The 26,486-nt window shown below is 48.9% G+C and overlaps 1 protein-coding gene across 3 annotated transcripts; it reads left to right on the forward strand.

Annotated features, from left to right (window-relative positions):
* On the forward strand, positions 1-26,139 carry CHAF1B (chromatin assembly factor 1 subunit B). 3 transcript variants are annotated; one of them, XM_032629791.1, is made up of 14 exons: positions 1-85; positions 761-955; positions 1,406-1,538; positions 3,193-3,310; positions 3,907-4,010; positions 7,476-7,572; positions 9,462-9,546; positions 10,986-11,079; positions 15,390-15,459; positions 15,562-15,653; positions 19,357-19,504; positions 20,525-20,956; positions 22,790-22,884; positions 23,458-26,139. In XM_032629791.1, the coding sequence occupies exons 2-14, from the start codon at positions 830-832 to the stop codon at positions 23,547-23,549; spliced, it is 1,686 nt and encodes a 561-aa protein (XP_032485682.1). In that variant the 5' UTR covers positions 1-85; positions 761-829; the 3' UTR covers positions 23,550-26,139. The 3 variants fall into 3 exon arrangements, with proteins under 3 accessions (XP_032485682.1, XP_032485683.1, XP_032485681.1); XM_032629792.1 differs by having other exon boundaries at positions 5-85; positions 3,216-3,310; XM_032629790.1 differs by having other exon boundaries at positions 21-85; positions 1,403-1,538.
* The last annotated feature ends 347 nt before the right edge of the window (positions 26,140-26,486 follow it).

Below are 26,486 nucleotides of genomic sequence, written 5' to 3' on the forward strand. Positions count from 1 at the left end.
GCGGAGGCGGGGCCTGCAGCGCGCGGGAAGCGGCGCGCGCGGCGGCGGGAGGTGGCGGCCGCGGGGACTGACCACGTCCCTATAGGTAAGGCTTCCCCGCGCTGGCTTCCGCGTCCCCGAGGTTTCCCGGCTGGACCTGGGGGGCGAGAGGCTCTCGCTGAGGGCCGGCCGCGAGGACCCGGGATAGCTCCTGAGAAGCGCGCGTCCGCGCGTCCCATCCCCGCCCCGGCCCCGAGCGGCCTCCTCCCAGGCAGGTCCGGTCCCGGCTTCCCGGGCCCAGCGGGAAGGGAGCTGCCTTCTCGCCTCCGGCCTCGGTCCGTTCCCCTGGCAGGCCCCTCCCCTGGGCGGCCTCCTCCCCCCAGAGAGCCCCCTCCCCCGCGGTCCCGGCCCCTTTCCCCGGGTGGCCCCCTCCCACGCGGCCCACTCCCCCAGGCGGCCCGCCCCCAGCTCTCCGGGCTCGCCCGGCAGCCTCCACTAAGCGGGCGCGGGCGCCCAGCCAGGCCCGACCCGGTGCGTTGATTTCCTCTGCCCGGGTGTCCCATTTTGCTTTTCCGGCGGTAGCAGGAGAATAAACTGAACAGCCACGACTCAGCGAACCATTTTAGGTGAAACTTGCTAGGTGTTAACGTCAGACGTCAACAGTAACATCCTCTCCCAACGCAGCGTGCGTTTTTAACGGTTAGCAGAGTTCCTGGCTCCTACTAAGCGCTCAGTACATCGATCCTGCTATAATATTCACCTCATTACCGACGATTTTCAGCTTTCCTCTGTCTTTGGAGAAAGAACGGTCCCCGAGGAACGGTATTCTGCCCCTTGAAGACTCAGGAGGATGAAAGTCATCACTTGTGAGATCGCCTGGCATAACAAGGAGCCAGTGTACAGCCTGGACTTCCAGCACGGAGCCGCCGGGAGGATCCACAGGCTGGCCTCCGCGGGGGTGGACACCGCTGTCAGGGTAAATGGGGCCGAGGCAGAAAGGCCCAGGGAAGCACTATTGAAGCAGCATTCTCCACTCTTCTATTTATAATGAGTGTCAACAGACACACACTACTTAGTTATGTAGCCCAGAGGGCTAAATTCTCAGGGCCTTGAGTCAACAACGAAAGCAAAGGAGAGCACCTTTCTTCCTGGGGTCCTGTTACCTAGAGTGATGTCACCGGATGCCCAGGATGCCCATTGCTGTACAACCCTGAGCCAGTTTCTTCCTGGGAAACAGTTTGCACAAGAAAGAGGTGGGAGGCAATGGGACTGTAGGTTTATGTTTCAGATAGGAGTTCCTTCCTCTTACATTTCAGAAGAAAGACTAAATTTTCTTTCTGGAAATCAGCGTAGTGATGTTTTCGTCGGTACAGTACGGTGCGTGCTCGCTATACGTTTCTCTGAATGAATGTGTTCGTATCAGCAGATCTGGAAGGTAGAAAAAGGACCAGATGGAAAGGCCATCGTTGAATTTTTGTCCAGTCTTGTTCGCCATACCAAAGCTGTCAATGTCGTGCGTTTTTCTCCAAGTGGGGAAGTTTTAGCATCCGGAGGGGATGGTGAGTATTGTACTTCAAGATGCTTCAGAAACCAGGTACCCATGTGTCTCATATTGAAGAGTGAGATTCGAGCTAGACATACTTTGTTATTTTAGAGGTCGCTTGACCCTCTCAATCTGTCATTTAGATAGTTTAGTAAAATAATGTTGTGGGGAGTGTGAAGGGGTGGAGGATGCAAAGCTTAAACAGAGAAGACCTGTTTGAAAACGGCCGCTTTCCCACTTGCTCCCACTGGGCTGATCGGAGACAAGTAGGTAGGTGCTTACCATTCTAAGTCCCAAGGCAACTGGCCTGGCCTTGTTTGGCTGTCAGTTTAGCATCTGTAAGTGATCACAGTCAGTTCCATGTCTCTGTGTAATTAACGAATTAATTGGCTTAGGGAGTATAGTCTAAACAGCCCTCTAAATTATGTTTCTTTGGTGGGAGTAGATTGATTCATATTTTCTGCCTGCGCCACGCGGCATGCAGGATCTTAGTCCCCCGACCGGGGATTGAACCCGTGCTCCCTGCAGTGGAAGCGCGGAGTCCTAATCACTGGACCGCCAGGAAATTCCCTTTCTGCTTGTGCTTAAACGGCATCAAATGATACAGAAGAAGTAAATCATTTTATCATGCTCTAAAACTAAGATAGTCTAGAAGTCAGAATAAAAAGAGAAGAAATCTCAGATGTTGTTTGAAGAAGGAGGGAAAGAAGCCTTGTTGAATTCAGTGCCCTGATGTCCAGTGTTTCCGTCGAGGGAGGGGGTGGGGAGTGGCAGCAGCACAGGGGGCAGTGGGGAGGCTGGCGGGCCGTCCTCTGTGAGGACGCACAGGGCAGCCCAGGTCCTTTGGCCTCGAGGGCCCGGAAACCTGTCATCCGTCAGTCAGCACATGGAGAGTGCCGGTCCGTCAGGGCCAGTCTCATCTCAGCCAAGCTCCCCGTATTCCAGTTAATTTAGAGAGAGAACGTGTGTGTCCACACCACCGGCTCCTTCACTCTCCTCCTTCGGGCATTCCTCGAAGGGAAGCCACGTCTTGGTCAGAAGGTTATGTGGTGAGCGTGGCGTCAGAACGTGGGGAGCTAGAGGACTCAGACAATTGGTGACATCACGCTAAGGTATCTGACACGTCCATGGTGTTAACAGCTGACACATGCACGGGCTTACCATGTGCCGGGCATCGTGGGGTAAGTGCTTTATGCATTTGCCTCATTTGATGCTCACGGTAGCTGATGAGCTAGACACTGTTATCCTTCTCATTTTATGGGTGAGGAGACCGAGGCATCAAGATGGGAAGTGACTGGCCGTAGGTTACACAGCTAGGAATGATTTGCCAACCCTTGCGTTGGTGCCTCTGTTGTTTCCTTATTCGGCCGCTTACAGGTTATGCCTGTGGATTTGTTAATGTAGTCAGTTGCTTTGCAGTAGTGTTTTGCTGGCCTGGGGACACTTCTGTTTAAGGAGACCTTGTATAGCTCTGATCTGGTATGAGTTTGATTTTGGAGTTTTTGTTCGGAAGGCAAATTTGCTTTTCCTGTCCCAATTCTTAGAAGTAAATCCTTGTGGCCATAGTGTCTATTGAACAACATAGATATTATTTAATACCCTAAAAATCCAGAAGTGAAGGAGCCATGCTTTGTAAAGCGTGGCTTATCTTTAACTGACTCGCTCCACAGATGCTGTCATTCTTCTGTGGAAGGTGAATGATAACAAGGAACCAGAACAGATCGCTTTTCAGGAGGAGGATGAGGCTCAGCTGAACAAGGAGAACTGGACTGTCGTAAAAACCCTGAGGTAACCTCGGGAGGGGCCTGGGAGGGATTTATCCTTACGACCTGGATGCATTAAGCTGATGCGCATTTTGACTTTTTTTTTTTTTTTTTTTTGCGGTACGCGGGCCTCTCACTGTTGCCTCTCCCGTTGTGGAGCACAGGCTCCAGACGCGCAGGCTCAGTGGCCATGGCTCACGGGCCCAGCCGCTCCGCGGCATGTGGGATCTTCCCAGACCGGGGCATGAACCCGCGTCCCCTGCATCGGCAGGCAGACTCCCAACCACTGCGCCACCAGGGAAGCCCGCATTTTGACTTTTATATCTCACTTAAAACTTTTACTTATGCAAGACAGTGATACGGGCATAGTTTAAAAGATAAAAATATGATTAAAATGGATTTTCTTAGTTTGTCTTATAAAATTTTCCTTAGTAAACTTGAATCAATTTTAAAGATACAAATATCCTTGAAGGTAGTAGTTTATAGCTATAGCTAATATAGCTCTAGTGGAAATTCCTAAAGTCCCACTGTAATGTATGGTCCCTGAGTTTGCTTTTAAATTTTTGACAATTTTTTCTCTCCTTGAGACAAGAATTGCTTTTTCTCCTCTTTGGATTCTAGGGGCCACTTAGAAGATGTGTATGATATTTGCTGGGCAACCGATGGGAATTTAATGGCTTCTGCCTCTGTGGATAACACGGCCATCATATGGGATGTCAGTAAAGGTAGCTGATATGTTTTTGTTATTATCGGGGGAAGGACTATTCTAAGTGTCTAAAAAGCCGAACCTTTAAAGGCTTCAGAGGAGTTTTTTTAGTGAACTGGAATAGGTGTTTGGCAGGACAGGTTAGGGATTAGCCCCATATGCCATGGATCCACCGCATTTTTAAGGGCCCAGTCAGAATGTATGAGGCTTAGCAGTGGTGTCATGAGTTGCTGGTGCCAAAGCAAGGTAGATCGCACACGCCTGGGGGTGCAGACATGACGGGGCCGGCGGGGCGGCACACGGCTGATCCCTGCCGTCCTGGAACTTAGGATCTCAGGAAGTTAGCAAGTCATAATCAGTGAGGCATTGCATGCTCGATGTTGGGGTCGGTGGGATCAGGTTTCCGTTTCGGGACATCAAGGCAAGCCAAGGACACCTCACTGCTTTGAAATAACCTGTTCACTGGTTGAGGGGACAATAAACATGTGAGAAGTTACTGTAGGATGAAAATAGCAGTGAAATGCCAAAAGCCAGTGGTGGCTGGCGCCTGACCACGTTTACCCCCTGCAGTCCTGTTCTCAAGCCTGATGTCTTCTCCCAAACCTCTTTTCTTCTTTATCTGCTGATTCTCCTGCAACCCAAGTGCCCAGGTCGGGAGTCAGGCAGGGGCATTGGCATCCCCTGTGGTGTCAGCACTGCATCAGCCCAGTTTTCATCCACGCTGTAGAGGCCTCTGTTCTTCGTTCTGTGCGGTCCAGCTGAAGCGTCCTCTCTCTTGCCTCATTTCCGTCATGCTCTTTCTCATCAATCCCAGACACTCGGCACTGGGGAGGACCAGTGTCACTGTCTTCTTTTTCCCAAATCTGGCCATGTGTTGGATAATTTCAGTGTCCGTTGACACTCCATCAGCACCCCCTGAAGCCAGTTGTAACGATCTTGAACACTGCCAGCAGGCTGGGCACTCTTGCAGGTGCTGGAGGATGCGTAAATACAATGGCTACGTCCTAGTAGGGTGTCAGACGAATACACAAACGTATGATGCCAGCAAGTGATAGCACTCTGAAGGGGTCCGGGAGTGATAGGATGATCTGGGAAGGCTTCTCTGAGCTTGTGGAGTTTGAACAGAGACTGGAATGAAGCCGGGGAGCAAGCCGTGTGCATTATTTCATGGGAACGGCAGGTGCAGAGGCCCGGCGGCCGGAGCTGCTGCTTGTGTCCCAGGAGTAGGAAATCGCCGGATGGCTGGAGCAGGAGGGAGGGGGGACCTGAGGCTGGAGGGTGGTGGGTCCAGGCCACAGGGTCGGGTCTCAGATTGTAACCAAGGTGTGACCACGTGCTGTTGATGGGTTTTAAGCAGTAGACTAATGTGATTTCGCTTATTGTTTTAAAAATATTTATTTATTTATTTATTTACGTATTTATTTTGGCTGCGCTGTGTCTTAGTTGCGGCACGCGTGCGGGATCTAGTTCCCCGACCAGGGATCGAACCCGGGCCCCCTGCCTTGGGAGTGCGGAGTCTTACCCACTGGGCCACCAGGGAAGTCCCCTACTTATGTTTTAAAAAGATGTCATTGGCTGGCATGTGGCAAACTCTCCCAGGACAGCACAGCAGGTAGCAGGGGGTGTGGGGGGGAGGAGCGGTTTTGAGGAGCGTGGAAATCAAGACCACGTCCTAGGCCTCCATCGTTTTTTTTTTTCTTAACGTGTAACGTGGGCAAAATTGTTTAAAGTCGGTACGTTTTTATTTATGGAAGTTCACATGCTGTGATTCCTTCTGCCCATCACCTTAGTTCCTCCAAAGTCTGTGTTGTAATCTTCAAGGTGGCCCTTTAGAAAGAACGCCTGCTTGATCCACGCTTGTCCTGTCGGCCAGTCCACTGTTCTGCAGCTGGGCTTCTTTGAAGGCCTGTCACTTAAGGGCTCTGACAGTGACGTCATAGCCAGGCGTCCTGCTCTCCTGCCAAGCCGCCTCCTTCAGGCCCCTCAGCACCCCTGCTTCCTGCTAGAGCCCTCAGGTCCCCCAAGCCCTCTCGATTCCTGCTCTGCCGGCCCGTCTGACCTCTTATTTTCTCTCTCCACTTTGCTCTCCAAGGGGATCATTTATGTACATAGACCCTTTTCTTTCACCCGACGGTACCAAGAAAACCCCAGCCCAGGATTGGTGCTACAATACTGACAGTCTCCTGGTCCCGGGCTGAGCACAGCTGGTCACAAACCGGCCACCCTGCATATTGGCCCGCTATAAATTCGTCCTCACCAGCCTCCGATGGGGTCCTGGGGTCCCAACCCCTTTTGCTTGTGAGGTTCGATCCCACTCCTGTTCTCCCCGGCAGCTCCCCCAAACCTCCGTAGGTCTCCTTAGCCTTCTTCTTCATCCCTGGCCACCTTCATCTCAGCAGACTCCCCTAAAGGCCTTCAAGAAGGGGAGGGGGAAGGAAAGTTAGCCTGACATATGTGCAGTGTGTAAAGTCACCGGCAGGTCACTGGCGACTTCAGGGCCAGGGTGGGGCAGGCAAGGAGTGGGAGGGAGCCCACGGCAGAGGGTTGAGTGAGTGGTCGGGAGAGCGAGTGACGGGGTGTAGACCGCTTCCCAGAGAAGCAGGTTTTGGCTTTTGTTTTTTTGGTTTTTTTGGCCTCATCATGCGGCATGTAGGATTTTAGTTCCCCAACCAGGGATTGAGCCCGCCCCTTGCAGTGGAAGTGCGGAGTCTTAACCACTGGACCGCCAGGGAATTCCCTGGGTTTTGTTTTTTTAAGACTGGCCAAGGCTTCCTAACTCCCTCCTCTTTTTATCCGGGTAATCTCTGTGTGCTACTGGTTTTATCTTCTGAATGTTTCCCCCAAAGCCCTTTTCCCATCCCTAGTCACAATGCTCTGGTTCAGGCCCTCATCTCTCACCTGGTCTGCTGTCACCTCCTAACTAGTGACACTTTTCTGTGCTCTCTTCGACCCTCAGTTTCATCTTTATAATGCAGCTCACTTCCCAGCTCAGCGTTGCTCTGAGCCACACCATGAACCCCCAGAACCGTTTCCTTGCACACGACGGTCTTGCACACACCAGCAGTCTCGGCTACTTGTCATTGCTGCAGTGGCCTAAACTGACTTTCACCCCGTGGGTTTGCTCGGAATACCTTCTTCTCTCCTCATCGGCCCCATGTATCCTGCCTGACCTGGAGAACCAAACTCTGAGCTCACTCCTTCTCGACCTCACCCCGGCTTTGTTAGCTGCCCTCTCCTCTGCGCCGTGTCGCAGTGCGCATGCTGGTGGTGGGTCTGTCCCCACCGGGAGCTGTGAGCTCCCTGGGAGGAGGGGCCATGTGAAGTCATCTTTGGTCCCCAGAGCCTGACGTGGAGTTTCGTAGAGTCTAAGTTACCAACTGCTGAATTATGGAACGGCATAAAGGAACAATACTTAAATTGTAGTTTATACCATTTGTGCATTAGTGGGTTTTGGTAATGTGTGTGTTGTGTGCTTTATTTGTAGGACAAAAGATCTCAATTTTTAATGAACATAAAAGTTATGTACAAGGAGTAACCTGGGATCCTTTGGGTCAGTATGTTGCTACCCTGAGCTGTGACAGGTAAGTTAGTATTTGGCAAGTTGTTTTCATCTCTGTTTGCTTGAAATTTTCTTCAGAGGTATTTTTGTTACAGCTTAACCAATGTAAGCCACAGTCTGGCTTTGATTCTTTCATTTTTCGTTTCATATAAAGCATTTTGTTTTACTGCTATTCTTACAGCATAATAAGAAATTGGCAACTAATTAGGACAAGAGCCTTACACGAAGTTAGTACTTAATAAATCTTTATTGAGTGGGTGAGTGAATGCAGAAATAGCTTTGAATTAAACTTCTTGGGCAACTTTTAAAGAAAAAATCTTTTATAAACATGACTTAAGAAGAGATAACTAGTGGTAGGGTTGGATAGTTATTTCACTTTTTTTTTTTTGCGTTACGCGGGCCTCTCAATGCTGTGGCCTCTCCCGCCGCGGAGCACAGGCTCCGGACGCGCAGGCCCAGCGGCCATGGCTCACGGGCCCAGCCGCTCCGCGGCATGTGGGATCTTCCCGGACCGGGGCACGAACCCGCGTCCCCTGCATTGGCAGGCGGACTCTCAACCACTGCGCCACCAGGGAAGCCCTATTTCACTTTTTTGATTAGAGTTTACTGCTATAGTGATTTTAACAACTCCATTTAAATTAATATGAAAATAAGATATTTTGTCTTCTCTGAAAGGAGGTCTTGTTGCTGTGTTTACTGGTACATTTAAACACAATATATATTTTTTTAATTAATTAATTTTATTTTTGGCTGCGTTGGGTCTCCGTTATTGCACTTGGGCTTTCTCTAGCTGCGGCTAGCGGGGGCTACTCTTCGTTGCGGTGCACGGGCTTCTCATTGCAGTGACTTCTCATGTCATGGAGCACGGGCTCTGGGCACGCGGGCTTCAGTAGTTGTGGCACGTGGGCTCAGTAGTTGTGGTTCACGGGCTCTAGAGTGCGGGCTCAGTAGTTGTGGCACATGGGCTTAGTTGCTCCGCGGCATGTGGGATCTTCCCGGACCAGGGCTCGAACCCGTGTCCTCTGCATTGGCAGGCGGATTCTTAACCATTGCACCACCAGGGAAGCCCTAAACACAATAATTTAATTGTGTTCCTGGAACAAAAAATTAAAAAAAAACAAAACCAGGGATGCCAAGCATATCACTCACCAGTCAGAATAGTCCTTTATAATATTTATCCAACTACTTTTAACTGTAACAAACTGAATTTCAAATGGCGCTGGAATGAAAGCACTAAGGAAGTGTTTATTTTTCATAGAATCTCCTGTAACATTCCAAATGTCATTTATTTTCTGGTATACGTGGGTTTTTTTGTTCTTTTTTTGTGTGGCCATGCCGAGTGGCTTGTGGGATCTTAGTTCCCTGACCAGGGATCGCACCTGTGCCCCCTGCAGTGGTAAGCACAGAGTCCTAACCACTGGACCTCCAGGGAAGTCCCCTGGTATATGTGTTTTATTCAGGCGGTCAGGAGTGAAACAATTTGATTAGCTCAGGGAATAATATGAACTACCAACAACCAATTTACTTGCTGCTGCTTTCCTTACTCCTGCAAATCCCTGAGGGCGAGACCGTTCCACACAAAATAAACTTCACTGCAGTCATACAGATGGCCACTGAGCCAGATGCCCAAGACCTGAAAAATAAGGCCAGGCTTACAAGTTTATGTCCATTGACAAGTTGAAACATTCAATAGAGAATGAAATGATGACGTATTTCCCCACTTAGTTAGTGATATCCTTCTGGTTGTTAATATTTGCCTCTGTCATTCAGTTAAGTGTGAAAGTCATTGGTCAGTGGTTTTGCAGGCCAAAAGTTGTTGAAGCAATCTTCAGTTCTGGTAATAGATTGTTTCTCTGTGAAACATAATTCGTTTACTAGAAGAAATAAATCAGACTTTTCTTCTTTATTTAGGATCCTGAGGGTGTACAGCACACTGAAGAAACGTGTGGCTTTTAATGTCTCAAAGATGCTGTCTGGAGTAGGGGCTGAAGGAGAGGTACAAAATGTTTTGACATTCCATCTTAGCCGTACTGTAGTTGGGACTTAGGAAGTTGTGAGCTCCTCCATCGCTCGTAGCTAAACCCCTGGTTTCCAGGACCCGACACCTGAACTGCAATATGACTTCCTCTTAGACCACCAAGTCTCAGTGTGGTGGTCTGGGCTGGCCTGTACGGAGGTGGGGACGTCTGGGGGCCAAGGGAGAGGTGATGGTGGAGGACAGTGTTTCCAACCGTGGCTGAAGTATGGAGTCACCTGGGAAGCATGTAAAAATATGGGTGCCTGGGCCCGACCCCAAGAGCTGTGATTCACTTGGCTTGAAGCAGGCAGGGCCCCCACGGTCTGAGGTGCAGTGAGGTTCAGGAACCACTGACTAGGAAGACCACAGCACTAGGCAACAGGAAGGCAGGTGGGTCCAGCAGCGGCGATACACCTTCTTGGCAGATGGAGGGGGACTCCCTGGCCATCGGGCTGGTACTCAGGAATGGAAAGGATTTTGATTTTTGAAAGAACTGGTAAACGAAGATAGCACTCTAATCCTAGTAGGTGAAAGGGAGCAAGTTGGTTACTATAACAAAGCAGATAAACAACAAGGTCCTACTGTGTAGCACAGGGAGCTGTATTCAATGTCTTGCGATAAGCCAGATGGGAAAAGAATATGGAGAAGAATATACACATGTATAACTGAGTCACTTTGCCGTACAGTAGGCGTTAGCGCAGCATTGTAAATCAACTCTACTTCAATAAAGTTAAAAACAAACAAACAACAACAACAAAAACCAAAGCAGAGATGAGGTGCAAATCCAGTCCTGGGACAGCACGTAAGGCAGAGCGGGCTGTGTGAGCTGGCCGGCGCTGAGAGGTCAGCTGGGTAGTTAGGAGAGTGCTGCCTGGTTGAGGATTAAACGCTTACTGTTCATGAAGTGTCAGTGCATGGTAGCAAAAACTGTTCCACACAGGTGTTCAAGAAATGTTGTTTGAAAAGATGATAGGATTACTATTTTCTTTTTAAAAAGTGTTCATTCGGTTGGAGATTCTAAATATAAACACACAGATAACAAGCAAAGGGCTCCTAGTCACCTTCCTGCCTTTTCCCGGTCTCATTCCCCAGACAGACCACTGTTGACAGTGTGGTGTGTGCTCTTACAGAGGGTTATTTGTATAATAAGTATAGAACCACACAAACACGTAGACACACACACACACACACACACACACACACACACACACACACAGCTTTCCTTAACAAAAATGGGAGATCAGTTCACGAGTGATTGCCCTTGCAGACTTGCGTGATTATTTGATATGTAATTTATTTCAGTTTCATTTATTATTATGTCAGTAAGAAATGACAACGTGTAGAGAAAAAAATGGGAATTGGTAAGCCTTTATTGTGAATGTGAAGGTTTGGAATAACGTTTAGACTCTGTGCCGCAGGCGAGAAGTTACCGGATGTTCCATGACGACAGCATGAAATCATTCTTTCGTAGACTTAGTTTCACTCCTGATGGATCTTTGCTCCTCACACCAGGTGTGTTTAACAAGGCTTTTGATTTAAGGGCGTGAGAGCAGCGGTGGTGGTGTCTGTGCTCCTGATTTTGTGATGCTCTTTGCAGCTCAGGGAATTCTGATGAAAGCAGTGGTCCCCAACTTGTCCGCACATTGAAACCTCCAGGTAGCTTCAAAAAGTGCTGGTACCTGGGTCCCACTCCCAGAGATTGTGTTTTAATTGGTTTGGAGTGTGTGGTCTGGGTTTTGGAATTTTAAAAAGATTTCTAGTGAGTTTAATGTACAGACAAGTTTGGGAGCCACTAGACTAGAGTGATAAACATACTCCCTTAGGCAAATTCAACTTAAAAAAAATTTTAATGAGTGCCTTTTCCCTAGACATGTATATGGAGGTCATCGTTCTAAAACTAATGATAAAGTGCCTTTATCACTTTTATTCTTAATAATGAAGCAGCCTGTTGTGACAGGGTCTAGGCACAGACAGGTCTGGTTGGAATAACTTGTGGGAGTGTAGTGGTCAAGTCTGACAGGTCAGCAGAATCAGCAGAGACACGTCAGGGTCATTTTCAGCAGGAGGGTGAGAGGTTGAGTCCAGCAGGATGATCCAGGGCAGTGCTGTTGCCAACATGGTCTCAGAGGAGACCGTCCCCTGCTCTCCGTGGCGCAGATACCATCCTGTGTATGATACGATGACATGACCCGGGGCTGGGCCAAATGGGAGGGCACAGGTCAGGTTTGCCACTAAGTGTCCCAGCCAGGCTGGGCAGAGGAGACCCCAAGAGTGTGTGAATCATACACACATGTGTGGGTTAGGCTGTAAAAGGACATTGGGGAACACGTGGGAATGACATTGGCCGGGGGGTGGGGTGGTCCCAGGACCAAGAATAAGTAGTTGCTTAAGTATATTGAAAGTTGTTTACTAAACTCAGTAGCAGGTCCTTTCCTAAATGGCAGCTCCAAAATATTTTCATTTAAAATCGGGTACCAGATGGGTTATCTGCTGCCACCATTATTATTCTTGGTGGTATTAATAAATGCAGGAAGTGAAATTACAGAGATTGGAAGAAATAAAACTTTGTGATAGGTTTGTGTTTCTAGAAAATCCAAGAGATTTAAAAAATACTTTCAGAATAAAAAAAAGAATTTGATAAGGTGGCTAGATATTATAAAATACGTAAAATCTGTATCTGCTACAGTAGAATAAGTACTTAGAAATGTGAAAAGGATAATTGTTCCATTCGTAACAGTGCAAAACGCAGAAGACGTGGAAATGCATAGGAAAAAATTTAATAAGGCATAGAGCCTTTATGAAGAAGACTAGAAGGTCTTATTGATGGTTATAAAACAAGTTCTGAACAAATAGAGAGATTTCGTGTTCTAAAAATTAACATGATAATTGATTTCCAATTAGGATCCCATTTAAGGTTTTTTTTGTTGTTGGTTTGTTTCGGTTTTTTGGTTTTTTAATTGGATGACATCTCGGATTTGTTTAGGAGAGTAAATGCAAGGAATAGTAAAAAAGTATGAAAGATAAGAATAATACTTGAGCAGGCATTTTCCTGTCTAAATGTCAGAGATTCTGTAGTGCTATTGTTATCAAATCAGTATGGTATTGGTATAGGAATAAACAATAGCTTAGTGGATCAGAACAGAGAATCCAGAAATAGATTCTGGGATAAAAGGGAATTTAATAGGTGACCTGAGTGGTATTTCAGTGGGAAGAATGGATTATTGAGTGAATAGTTCTGGAGTGTCCAGCTGTCTGGAAAAAAATTAAATTGGACTCTTAGCTTATCAGATGGATAAGGTGGGCTTCCTTGGTGGCGCAGTGGTTAAGAATCCGCCCGCCAATGCAGGGGACACGGGTTTGAGCCCTGGTCTGGGAAGATCCCACATGCCGTGGACCAACTAAGCCTGTGCACCACAACTACTGAGCCTTCACTCTAGAGCCTGCGAGCCACAACTACTGAGCCCGCGTGCCACAACTACTGAAGCCCACACACCTAGAGCCCGTGCTCCACAACAAGAGAAGCCACTGCAATAAGAAGCCCGCGCACCACAGTGAAGAGTAGCCCCCGCTCACCACAACTAGAGAAAGCCCATGCGCAGGAACAAAGACCCAGTGCAGCCAAAAATAAATAAATAAAATAAATATATTTTAAAAATAAATAAATAAAATAAACTGCAGGTGAATTCAATACTTAAAAATGGTAAAAATATAAAACTCTTGCAAGAAAATCTAGGAGGACATTCTAGGACTGGGGAAGACCAAACTAAGACTGGAAACCCAGCAGCTCTTAAATGATAGACCTACTTTGCTGTATTTGAATGTAGAGCTTTTGTATGGCAAAAGACGCAGTAAGCAAAATCAGTAGTCGTACGATGGGACTGGAAAATAATGGTTATGGTACAGAAAAGAGAGCGCTGACAAGTATCATATACGATGGCTCTTCCAAATTGGCAAGAAGAACAAAAAGACAAAAGGAGAAAAACCCAAAAGAGAAAAACGAGAGAAAGGTACAACAAGGCGGCTCATAGAAGAGCAAATCTGGTGCAAAACTGGCACACACGGGGAGGTGTTCGGAAACCCGACAGTCAAGGCAACGCAAGTTAACGTGACATCAGTAGGTATCCTTTTATTCATTTCAGGCTGGAAAAAAGTGAAAATATCTGTCGCTGATGGGCATGTGTATGGCTGTTGCTGGAGAGAGTGTGGATTGTTAGAGCCTTTTGGGAAGGCAGTCTGGTAACCGTTTAATGCACGTACTCTTGAGCCAATCCGCCCGTTGTCTGACATTCACTTCCTTAAGAAATGAAAACAGTACATAAGAGTGTATGTCCAAGGATGTTTATTGCAAGCATAGCTTTTTTTTTTTAATGACACTTTCTCTTTTTTTAAATTAATTATTTTATTTATTTATTTTTGGCTGTGTTTGGTCTTCGTTGCTGCACACAGGCTTTCTGTAGCTGTGGCGAGCAGGGGCTACTCTTCGCTGTGGTGTGTGGGCCTCTCATTGCAGTGGCCTCTCCTGTTGCGGAGCACGGGCTCTAGGTGCGCAGGCTTCAGTAGTTGTGGCGCATGGGCTCAGCAGCCGTGGCTCGCGGGATCTAGAGTGCAGGCTAAGTAGTTATGGCACACGGGCTTAGTTGCTCTGCAGCATGTGGGATCTTCCTGGACCAGGGCTCAAACCTGTGTCCCCTGCATTGGCAGGCGGATTCTTAACCACTGCGCCACCAGGGAAGTCCAAGCATGGCTCTTAGTTGTAAAAAAACAAAAACAAAACAATACTCGTTAACAGAGAATGGGTGAATAAATTACGGTATTTTCAGACCAGTGCATAGTAGGTAGCTACTGAAGAAAGGATGCATTAGTGTCACGCAGGTTAACTGTCATGAGTAATTGACTGAGAAAAGCAAAATGAGCAAAAGTATAAATAATACCCCATTTTGTAAAATAGATTTAAAAAACCCACCATATGAATATACAAGCGATTGAGTTATAACTGGTTGGAACAGTTATGTGAGCATGGGGGAAATATAGAATGACTGATGGTTCGTTAAAATGGATTACTTGGGGATGGAAGGATGGGGTGAGATGGGAAGAGAGAAGAAAGACTACTGGCTGTGTCTGCTGCCCCCCACCCAGCGGGTATGAAATGGTCACATGGAAGATTACATATGTGTGTGTGTGTGTGTGTGTGTGTGTGTGTGTGAGGAAATGTTAATGTAAAACAGGGAGATGTTCCCAAGAGCAACTGTGTGTGATGGTCATTCTCCAACAGGATCTGACCTGGTTTTGAGTACAGCCTGAGGTGAGTGTAGAAGGGCTCTCAGATGTGGGCTGCTCCCCAGGGCAAAGGCAGCTTCTGCAGGGGCTGGAGATGTCAGCAGAGGGCTGGTCTCCTGGCAGCCTTTGGGCTCCATCAGGCTGATGGGAAAAGGCCTGAGTCTCAGGTTTTGGGTGGCAACTGAGGTCAATCCAGGGGACAGAGAGCCGGGGGTCTGATCATAGCACTTTAGCAGGAATTGGCTGGATTCGCAGGCAAAGGTCTGCTGTGGTCAGGGCTCCCTGCTTTATGTTCTTCCCACCCAGGCCTGGAAGGGGCTCTGGGGCAGCTGAGCCCCTTGGGGAGGTGACAGGTGGGCAGAACTGGAGTAAAGGGCTGAGCCCAGGCAGGGACAGGGTGTTTGCATCTGTCCTCAGTCACAGAAACATTGTCCAGGTAATAATGTTCCGGGGAGAATCTTTTACAAACCAGAAGTGATGCTTACGCGTCTTTGCTGACGGACAGTTTAATAACACGGCCTTGCCTTCCTCTGCTGCTTCCCCAGCTGGATGTGTGGAGTCGGGTGAAAACGTAACAAATACAACTTATGTTTTCTCCAGGAAAAATCTTAAAAGGTATGCAATTGAAGAAATATCTGAAATGTTTATTTACCCTTTCTTTTTTGCTTTTGTTGAGTGACGGTGCTTTTTTTGCAAAAACCGCGATTCATCTTGCAGGCCTATCGCCCATCTTCCGTGTCCTGGGAAGGCGACGCTCGCTGTCCGCTGCTGCCCCGTCTACTTTGAGCTGAGGCCAGTGGTGGAAGCAGGTACCTTAGAGCCACAGGGGTGTGTCACGTTCTCTGAGGCAGGTCACCAGGGTGGGTGGGGAGAGGTGAGTATGTGGGTTGGTTCAGTTTGGTCAGTCTTGAGAGCAAAGACTGATGTTATCAAAATACGTGTCAGGTTTTGCGTTGTCTAGAATACACTTTCTTTGCTGCAAGCAACTTTAAAGGGCTAAAAATACTAGCTTTGTTTTTCTACTGAAGCAGGTTGAATGTCATTTATTATTGATTTCCTATGCAGTGAAAATTATGGAAAAATTATATGAATTGGATTTTTGTTTCACTGTTTTTCCGCCTCCGGCTGCTTTTGAGATTTTTTCTCTTTTAATCAGTTGGCTTTCAGCAATCTGATTACGGTGTGCCTGCTGCCGTTTTCTTTATGTTTCTTGTGCTTGGGGTTCATTGAACTTCTTAGATTTACGAGTTTATAGTTTTCATCAAATTTGGAGAACTTCGCCAGTTATTTCTTCAGATACTTTTTCTGTCATCCCCCCTCTCTCTCCTCTTCTTCAGGGGCTCCAGCTACACACGTATTAGACTGTTTGAAGTTACCCATGGCTTACTGATGCTCTGTTACTTGTTTCTTTCCTCTCTGTGGATGGTTTCTACAGCTTGTTTTGAGTTCACTGCTCTTCCGTGTCACCTGCCCTTGGTGCCATCCAGTGTATTTTCTATCTGTGACGGTGTAGTCTAGAACTTCTAGAGTTCAACTTGGGTCTTCCTCACGTACCTCTGCTTTACACCTTCCCTCTTGCATCTTGAACACGTGGAATACACTTGTTACAATAACTCTTTTAATGGCTTTGTGTACAAAGGATTGGTTTTGATTGATTTTTTCTTCCTCATTATGGGTCATATTTTTCTGCTTCTTGGAATGCCTGATAATTTTTAAAAAATTAATTAATTTATTTATTTTTGGCTGCATTGGGTCTTCGTTGCTGCACGCGGGCTTTCTCTAGTTGCATCGAGTGGGGGCTACTCTTCGTTGCTGTTCGCAGGCTTCTCATTGCGGTGGCTTCTCTTTTTGCGGGGCACGGGGTCTAGGCGCGTGGGCTTCAGTAGTCGTGGCTCGTGGGCTCTAGAGCGCAGGCTCAGTAGCTGTGGCACACGGGCTTAGTTGCTCCACGGCATGTGGAATCTTCCCGGAACGGGGATCGAACCCGTGTCCCCTGCATTGGCAGGCGGATTCCTAAGCACTGCGCCACCAGGGAAGTCCATCTGATAATTTTCTATTAGACATTGTGGATTTTACCTTAGTGGATGCCGGATATATTTTCATCCTTATAAATATCCTTGAGCTTTATTCTGGGATGCAGTGAGGTTGCTTGGAAACACTTTGCGTCTTGGGGGTCTTGCTGTTAGGCTTTGTCAGGTGGGATCACAGGGGCATTTAGTCTAGGGCTAATCTCTTCACTACGGTGGCAGAGCCGCCTGGATGCTCTAATTGATGCCCATGAAGTGGGCGGTTTTCCACTCTGGCTGGTGGGAACATGTGCTGTTTCTAGCCTTGTGTGAGCTTCAGGGGTGGCTCTTTTATTAAAAAAAAGTAATTTTTTTGAAGTATAGTTGATTTACAGTGTCACGTTAATTACTGCTGTACAGCAAAGTGATTCAGTTATACATTCTTTTTTAATATTCTTTTCTGTTATGGTTTATCATAGGATATTGAACATAGTTCTCTGTGCTATACGTGGGACCTTGTTGTTTATTCATTCTATATAAAAAAGCTTACATCTGCTAACTCCAGTCTCCCACTCCATCCCTCCCCGACCCCCTCCCCCTTGGGAACCACCAGTCTGTTCTCTATGTCCGTGATTCTGTATCTGTTTCACTGATAGGTTCATTTGTGTCATATTTTAGATTCCACATATAAGTGATATCATATGGTATCTGTCTTTCTCTTTCTGACTTTACTTAGTGTGATAATCTCTAGTTGCACCCATGTTGCTGCAAATGGCATTATTTTGTTCTTTTTTATGGTTGAGTAGTATTCCATTGTGTGTGTGTGTGTGTGTGTGTGTGTGTGTGTGTGTGTGTGGCACATCTTCTTTATCCATTCATCTGTCAGTGGACATGTAGATTGTTTCCGTGTCTTGGCTATTGTGAATAGTGCTGCTATGAACATAGGGGTGCATGCATCTTTTTGAATTATGGTTTTCTCAGGGTATATGCCCAGGAGTGGGATTGCTGGATCATATGGTAGTTCTATTTTTAGTTTTTTGAGGAACCTCCATACTGTTTTCCGTAGTGGCTGTACCAACTTACATTCCCACCAACAGTGTAGGAGGGTTCTCTTTTCTCCACACCCTCTCCAGCATTTATTGTTTGTAGATTTTTTGATGATGGCCATTCTGACCGGTGTGAGGTGGTACCTCATTGTAGTGTTGATTTGCATTTCTCTAATAATTGGCGATGTTGAGCATCTTTTCATGTGCCTGTTGGCCATTTGTATGTCTTCTCTGGAGAAATGTCTGTTAGGTCTTCTGCCCATTTTTGGATAGGGTTGGTTGTTTTTTGTTGTTGTTGAGTTGTTATGAGCTGTTTATATATTTTGGAAATTAAGCCCTTGTTGGTCACATCATTTACAAATATTTTCTCCCATGCAAATAGTCTTTTCATTTTGCTTACGGTTTCCTTAGGGACGGCTCTCTCTTTCCCGTGGCCCTCGCTCCTGCCCTGGCTAGTTTTCCCGCGTGCGGCACTGGTCAGCACTCAGCTGAAGTCTCGAGGCCCCTGGGGCTCTGGCTCCGCCCCTCCACCCGTGCGCTCCAGTCGCCTGGGCCTCCTGGCCTCCCAGCTTAGGGCGTCTGCCAGGCGCCGCCTGCGTTCCCTCCACCTCTGCTGGGCCTGGAAACTCCAGGCAGTAAACGGAGGTGATCGTAGGGCTCACCTCTCTCGCTTCCTGTCTCTGAGGGATTGCTGTTCTTCATGGCCTAATGGATAGTGTCTTAAAAAAAACCCGTTTCAGTATTTTGCCTGGTATTTTAATTGTTTCAGGTGAAGGGTCGGTCAGGTCTCTGTTACTCCATGGCCGGATGCAGAAGCTGTTTTTAAGTTTCTAATCCTTTATGTGAATGACTATGATTAACTTGACAGCATTAAAACATCACTTCATGAGATGCTTCTACGTGACCCTGATGTTTCCTTATCAGGCGGTGACCCCTCAGGGTGACTTGCCTCATTCACACAACTTTTTCTTCTCTTCTTTTTTTTTAAATTTTATTTTATTTTATTCTTTTGCACTATGCGGTCCTCTCACTGCTGCGGCCTCTCCCGTTGCGGAGCACAGGCTCCGGACGCGCAGGCTCAGCGGCCATGGCTCACGGGCCCAGCCGCTCTGCGGCATGTGGGATCTTCCCGGACGGGGGCAGGAACCCGCGTCCCCTGCATCGGCAGGCGGACTCTCAACCACTGCGCCACCAGGGAAGCCCTCTTCTCTTCTTTTTGAACCGCAGGTGCTCATGAGTGTTGAATCATAACACAGTGTCCTCATTGGTTCCTGCATGGGTCTCCTTAATTCTTATATTCCTATATAAAATAATACAAAAACTGAATTCTTCCATAAAGCATTTAGTAAAGTTACATCACTTACGTCCCTGGGGAGAGGGCTTTTGGGGAAAATTTGTTTTCTTTGGGAACTTTGCTTTTGCTTGTTTGACTTTCTGTTCCTGATTTCGCCCATCACCAGAGCCAGGTGTGGAGCTGGTGAGCCTGCCCTACCGCTTGGTGTTTGCTGTGGCTTCTGAAGACTCTGTGCTTTTGTACGACACCCAGCAGCTGTTCCCGTTTGGTTACGTGTCTAACATACATTACCACACCCTGAGTGATATTTCCTGGTGAGTGGATGGGGGAGACAGCGTACATTCCCCTGGAGTTGCCCCTCGGGTCAGGGAGCATTTCATCCTACAGTTGGCTTTTTTGGCCCTTATTTACCAGTTTATTTAAAGGAATCAACGTAAAAAGGAAAGCTGTTTCTAACTTGCTAAAGTACTGCTTCCTGTTGTGACTGCAGTGGGTGTTGATGCCGTGCAGACTGTGATGTGGTTCATCTAATTCTCATAAACCAAGGGGAGGCCCGGGGTCCCTGGTGTTGTGGGGACTCGCCAGGCCCTCCGGGAGGAAGCCCACACACGCGGGCCCCTGCTGCGCAGACAAGGAGGGGCCCCAGAACTGTGCCCGTCCTGAGGGGTCACTTTGCCCTCGCCTTTCTGCCTGGGGTTCTCAGCACCCCTGAGCTCCCAGTTCTGTCTCCACTGTGTGCTCGGGCCCAGGCTGGGCCTGGCCACCTACCATCTAGTTCTTGCTCTTTATCACTCTTTATCTTCTTTTCATCTTCTATTTATTTATTTATTTATTAAAAAATTTTTTTTTGCGGTACGCGGGCCTCTCACTGTTGTGGCCTCTCCCGCCGCGGAGCACAGGCTCCGGACACGCAGGCTCAGCGGCCATGGCCCATGGGCCCAGCCGCTCCGCGGCATGTGGGATCTTCCCGGACTGGGGCATGAACCCGTGTCCCCTGCATCGGCAGGCGGACTCTCAACCACTGCGCCACCAGGGAAGCCCTCATCTTCTTTTTATCTTGGAGGGAAAAAAAAAGAAAAAAAAAAAGGTCATCTCACCTTTATTCCGGCGAATTTGATGATGAAGCAGGGGTGGGTTGGGAGGGAAAGGGCGTGAGGGAGGAGCCCGCACAGATCCTTTCTCAGCTGTGTTTTTCCCTTGAAAAAGGCTTTGCCTTCAGACAAAGCTTGTGAGTATGCTTGAACTTCCATTTCCTAACCAGTGATGAGGGTGCTAAGAGTGGCCTGTAGACTTCGGTAAAGTTTCTCGCTTTCTATTCTGTTTCGGGAACGCAGGTCCAGCGACGGGGCCTTCCTGGCCATCTCTTCCACGGATGGTTACTGTTCCTTTGTGACGTTCGAGAAGGATGAGCTCGGAATTCGCTTGAAAGAGAAGCCAGTTGTGTGTGTGAGAACTCCCGATACAGCGAAGAAAACCAAGAGTCAGACACACCCAGGGTCTTCGCCAGGACCCAGGCTGGGAGAGGGAACTCCCAGCAGCAGAGTCCGGGACCCCAGCAGCCCCTCTGCAACGCCCCCTCAGGCGAAACAGTCTCCGGCCCCCAAGGCGGCCAAGGACACCCCTGTGACCGCTCCCGGTGCCAGAGGCTTCCTGGCAGGGCCCTCAGAGGAGAAGACCCTGCAGCCCGGCAGTCAGAATGTGAAAGCCCACCCATCCCGGAGGGTCACTCTGAACACACTGCAGGCCTGGAGCAAGTCAACACCCCGGTGAGAGCTGTGATGGGAACAGAAACTGCCTTCCCTTGTCAAAAGACAGGATAAGCCGAAAGCCCCTCTCATAGGTGAAATCCCACACAGCTGCCAGAGAGATGTTTCCTAACATCAGACCTGAGAGTGCCGCTTCCTTGCTTACAGACCTCTGTTGGCTCCATTTCCTCCCCGTCGGGTGAGGTCCCGGCTCTTCGCCCGGCCCGTCACCGGCTCTGTGGCAGCCTGCCATCCAGCACGGTGACCCCTCACTCTCCTTCGTCCCACGTGCTCCGAACGTCAGGTCCCCAGGGCACGCTCTGCCTTTGGAGGCCTCTGTGCCTCCACCCTCTGGGGACGCCCTGGACACCTGCTCCGCTGGGTGACACTAGAGTCCTCCCAGAAGACCCATTTGGATGTCCCTTCAGCCCTTTTCTGTGTCACAACACGTCGCATTCGATAGCAGGTGTTTGATTTATGCTTCTGTTTCCCTAGTTAGAGTACAGGCCCCCCAGGGCAGGAAGCGTGTCCCCGTTCTTTACCCGTGTTCTCCTGCCCAGACGGTAACAGGCCCTTACAATAGGTAGGAAGTCAAAGGAGCACCTCCTCCACGGGGTTTTGGCGTGTCCAGCAGACTGGCTCATGGTGAGCGGCACCTCGGGTCTGAATAGCCTCCAGGTGGCGCTGCTGTTGTTTTCTCCCCTGTTCATGCCCGTCTGGCTGGTGAACGCGCCCGAGCTCACGGCTGGCACTGCAGAGCGGACAGAACTGCCCAGCATGGCCCCTGTCGTCAGGCAGCAGCTGGCCTCCAGGCTTCCTTCCCTGGACACCTGTGATCCTGCACACAGCCTTCTCCCCGGCCCACCGCCCAACACTGGGAGGCGGCCTGGGGAAGGGGCCGGGGGTGGGGGGGATGAGGGGAGCGCTCTGCCACGTTCACGCAACTTCATTGGCGGATCAATAATGTGGTTTAGGTGTCATGCTGGGCTCTTTCTGTATCTCTTCCTACAGACTAGCAATGTTTTTTTGAAAATTTATTTATTTTTGGCTGCGTTGGGTCTTTGTTGCTGCACGCGGGCTTTCTCTAGTTGCGGCGAGCGGGGGCAAGCTCTTCGTTGCGGTGCGCGGGCTTCTCATTGCGGTGGCTTCTCTTGTTGCGGAGCACAGGCTCTAGGCACTCGGGCTCAGTAGCTGTGGCTCGTGGGCTCTAGATTGCAGGCTCAGTAGTTGTGGAGCACGGGCTTAGTTGCTCCGCGGCATGTGGGATCTTCCTGGACCAGGGATTGAACCTGTGTCGACTGCATTGGCAGGCGGATTCTTAACCACTGCGCCGCCACGGAATTCCCTAGCAATGTTTTTAAAATTTATTTTTAAGTGGGGGAAGGGAGTGGGAAAGTGTTCTTTGAAACATTTTCGGTATTGAAGTTTTTCCCCTCTTAATTTCTTGCGAGCTTCTTGCAGTTATAATTTAAAAAAAAAAACAGTTGTTGAGAATTAAGACTGTGGATTTTAAAAAAGAACCATCTATACTTTGGAGCTTTCCACACTGGAAGCCATGTCTGATAGGCTTATGCAGGAAACATCTAGCAGAGTGTTTAGCATGTCATCGGTAGTTCAGAAAACACGGGTTTTGAAACTTAGATGACTGGTTAAGGTTTAAGCTGACTCTTACTTTTATGTGATGGTTTAACTTAATACCTGATCTTAGTTACTAAGTAAGGGGGCATATTGACATTATATTCAATGCCTTGCATAATATGAGCTGAAAGTTTTACATGTTTCCTTTGACATTTGGTATTGTATGCAAACCATTCCGATGATACTAATGGCCTTTTACTTCTGTTTTTAATCAAGGAGAATAAACTTAATACCCTTAAAGACAGATATTCCACTGAATTCTATACCAACCAGCGTAATTTCCAGCCCTTCCACAGAAGAAATTCAATCAGGTAAGTGATACTGTTACTGGTTTACTATAATTAAAGATAGAATACCATCTCTTTGGGAAATGAGCACCACCTAACTTGAAGTCAGTTCTGAGAAAGCAAGGATGCATCTTACCAGGCCTGTCGTTTAAACCCACTGATTGCGTGTGTATTCTCATCCAGGAGCCCACCCTCCCGCCAAGGCGCTCCCTGCTAGGCAGACGGTGGATTTGGGAGATGGGTAGAGCCGGGCTGGTTCTCAGCCTCGGCAGTGTTGGCATCTGGGCAGGTCATTCCTCGCTCTGGGGCTGCGCTGTGGGTGCAGGATGATTAGCAGTGCCCCTGGGTGCTGGTACCCATCCCCTGCCCCGACTTGTGACGCTCTAAAATGTCATCAGACACTGCCCACTGTCCCTCGAGAGGCACAGTCGCCCCGGGTTGAGAACCACTGGGGTAGACCTTCTCCTTAGATCCATAGAGGACCTGGCCAGGCAGTTCAGTTCCTTGTCTGCGCATGAAATTCAGTTTGTAAACGTCAGCTCTTAACTTAAAGACATCTTCACTCACTTGTCCACCCTGTGTGTGCTCACATCTTAGAGATGCCTGGAGACCTTCATGTCAGTCCCCCGGAGCTTAAGCGGCCGAGACTCAGTGAGCACAAAGAAGGTCCCCAAGGTCTGGACCCCTGATGAGACCTGTCATGTGCCTGAAGGCTGCTAGGTCTGGGGACCCCCGTGTGCCCAGAGAGGGGCGAGACCAAACACACCTGAGACCAGTGGAATCAGACGGAGCCTGACGGACACTAGAAAATGGATTTCTGTAACAGAAGATACGCGTGGACCAATTTTCTCCAGAAATATGTTGGCTGTTGTATTTAGCACACATTTTTACCTCAGATATGTGAACATTTTAATAGACTAAATTCTCTTTTTGATGAGTTTCTGAGACTGGAACGGTTCAATGTTACCTAGTGTGAAAATCAGTAAATCACCCCCTTGGAATACTTGTGTGAAAGTACAGACACTTTATGGGTGGACTCCTTCCACGGCTAGAATTAGAGGAGAAGGTGGTTCGAGAAGGTTTATTCTGTTGAATTTTAGAGTGTTTGATTATTAGATCACTTTAGCTTCTAAATAGTTGATTAACTTTTGGAAGTTTGTTGTGTTTGCTTTCTGATTTTAAAGGTGGTAATGCACATTCTAGAAAGTTAGTAAAGAGTGAAGTAGAAAAAACGCGTTGGAGGTGGAAGTCACCCATCTCACCACCAGAGGGAACCCTTGTTACTGTTTCGGCATATTTCCTTAAAATTTCTGTTTTTATTAATGTTATTTTATTTTGGGGACGGGGGGAGAGTTGAGATTTTACTTTAGATACAGTTTGGTATCCAAATAGGTTAACTTCTTAGACTGATTTTTCAAAGCAAAAAACGTACCTTTCCTTAGCAGTCTGTGCCTCTGCTCTTAGTCCCTGGGATGCTGGCATGGTCATTTCCCTCTTGGGAGCAGACCTGACTCATGGGCTGAGACGTATGACGTGCTGTCACTGCAGGAGGCCTCCCACGTTTGGAGTCTCCTCTTAGCGCAGGAGACTCTGGTGATGTGACCAACAGGTGGTGATGGGTGGAGCCCTAGAAGCTGGTGCGGCTGCTTCACGTTGAGGAGTTTACAGATGATTTCATGGCCCTCGATGCTGTTCCTCTGGCACGATGAACACGGTGAGTCCCGCAGGTGAGGCTACACCCAGGACCCCTTCCCTGTCTGAACCAAATCAGAGGGCAAGTTTGGGACCCCGCCGGTCCAGGCTCTGGCAGGGAGCCGCTGGGGATGGAAGAACACACTCTTGTCAGCTCAGGTCAGCAGCAAAGAAGAGAGCTGGAAAGAAGCGTCAGCTTGTTGCTAATCCACAGCCCAGTTAACCAGAAAAAGAGTCTGCCTCTCTCTACACAGGAAAGTGGCAAGTGGGATGATTTACCACGTGGAGAGCTGGCGGGTGAATCCATGCAGAGTTGTAAATAGTGCAGGTGTGGGTCACGTTCAACATGAAGACATCTTAAAATGTCAAATAGCAGCTGTTTTGACCAGTGGTTCTCAACCTTGAAGTCCCCCAAAGACCTGCCGGACATCAACACCCGGGTCCTGCCCTCCTTGGTCTGGGGCCCAGTCTGAACATCGGGCTTCTTTAAGGCTCCTCTGGTGATTTGAGGCACAGCCAGGATTGGGAACTCGTGAGAGGAAAGCTTTCCCCGGAGGTGGCATCTGCTGTGATAAATGCACTTGCGCCAAAAGCTTTTCCAGGCTACTTCTCTGGTTCATCACCGACTGACAGCAAAGCCTCTCTACCCGGGCTGCCAAACTGAAAGGATAATGTGTGAGATGCTGGCAGCTCTTCAGAGGAAAAAGGTCTTTTTACATTGCCTGCGGCTGGAGCACGGTGTGTTTTGTAGGGGTCGATCCCCGTGCAAACAGGAGTCGTCATGGGTCCCTTGTCCCTGTGAACCGCTGGCTCCCCGGCCACCCCCAGTGGAGGGGCGACGGGAATGGGTGGGAGGGGGCCGGCACTCCTTCAGCGGAAGTGCACATTGATAGGCACCATTGCCTGTCTGTCAGCTGTCTCCTCGACTGTAAATTACAGACTCGGCAATAAAAGCCCAGGCGGTGTCACCTCCCGGTCCTCGTCTAAGGCCACCTGCTTCCATCTGGGTAGTGACTGGGGAAGGGAAGCCTTCTGCGACAGGAGCCTCGCCCGCCCCGCCGGGTGGGCAGTATGCCCGCTCAGGGCCGTCCTGCATCTGTAGTTGGGTGGGGCTCGTGTCTGAATCCTGCTGCCAGGTGAGGAGACGCGGGAGGGCTCGGGGAGAACTTGATGGGGCCCGGCAGCGAGGGAGGGCCGCCCTGCCCTGGCCTGCGCACTGGCGAGAGGAGAGCTGGCAGGGCCGCCGGCGGCAGACGTGAAGGCTCGTCACGGGCCAGGCTGCAGCCACGGGCAGAGGGGCGTCCCCAAGCAGGCTGTCCACCAGGGCAAGGGCCCCCCGGTGGAGAGAGGCAGAAGGGCCAGCAGGAGGGTGAGTCGCAGCCAGTCCTTGGGCCGGTTTTTGTCCCCTGCAGCCCCGTCTGTCGTCCTTGCCTGCCGAGAGCACTCACTTCTGTATTTTAACAGTTCTGTTGACCCTTCTTACCAAAATATTGCCGGTGTCCCTTTAAGTAGGTCGTGAGTCCTTGAGGAGACGGGGTGGGATCTCCCAGTACTCCTGCATCTTCCCTTTCGGGCTATTTTGCTGTATTTCTATTTTGCTGTATTTCGGTCTCAGCTCCCTCTCACCCGGTTGTGTGTGTGTGTGTGTGTGTGTGTGTCTCTCTCTCTCTGTCTCTGAGGGACAAATTGCTTCATCTGAGGAAGTTTCTTCACAGCTCTGAAAACTGCCTCCTTTGGCAGGGGAGAGGGGTCAGAGAAAAGGCGGGAGGGCAGAAATGAGAAACAGAATTAAAGGGCTGGAGGGTAAACCAGATCCTTGCTTATGGAGGCAAGAGGCACCTGTGCTCACACGCACTCCTGTGGCCACTGGAGGACACTGTCCCCACTGGATCTGCCTGGTGGTAGGGCTGCCTGGGCTCGGAGCCTCTGCTGCC

This window comes from Phocoena sinus, chromosome 4, assembly GCF_008692025.1.
Source record: "Phocoena sinus isolate mPhoSin1 chromosome 4, mPhoSin1.pri, whole genome shotgun sequence".
NCBI classification, from domain to species: Eukaryota; Metazoa; Chordata; class Mammalia; order Artiodactyla; family Phocoenidae; genus Phocoena; species Phocoena sinus.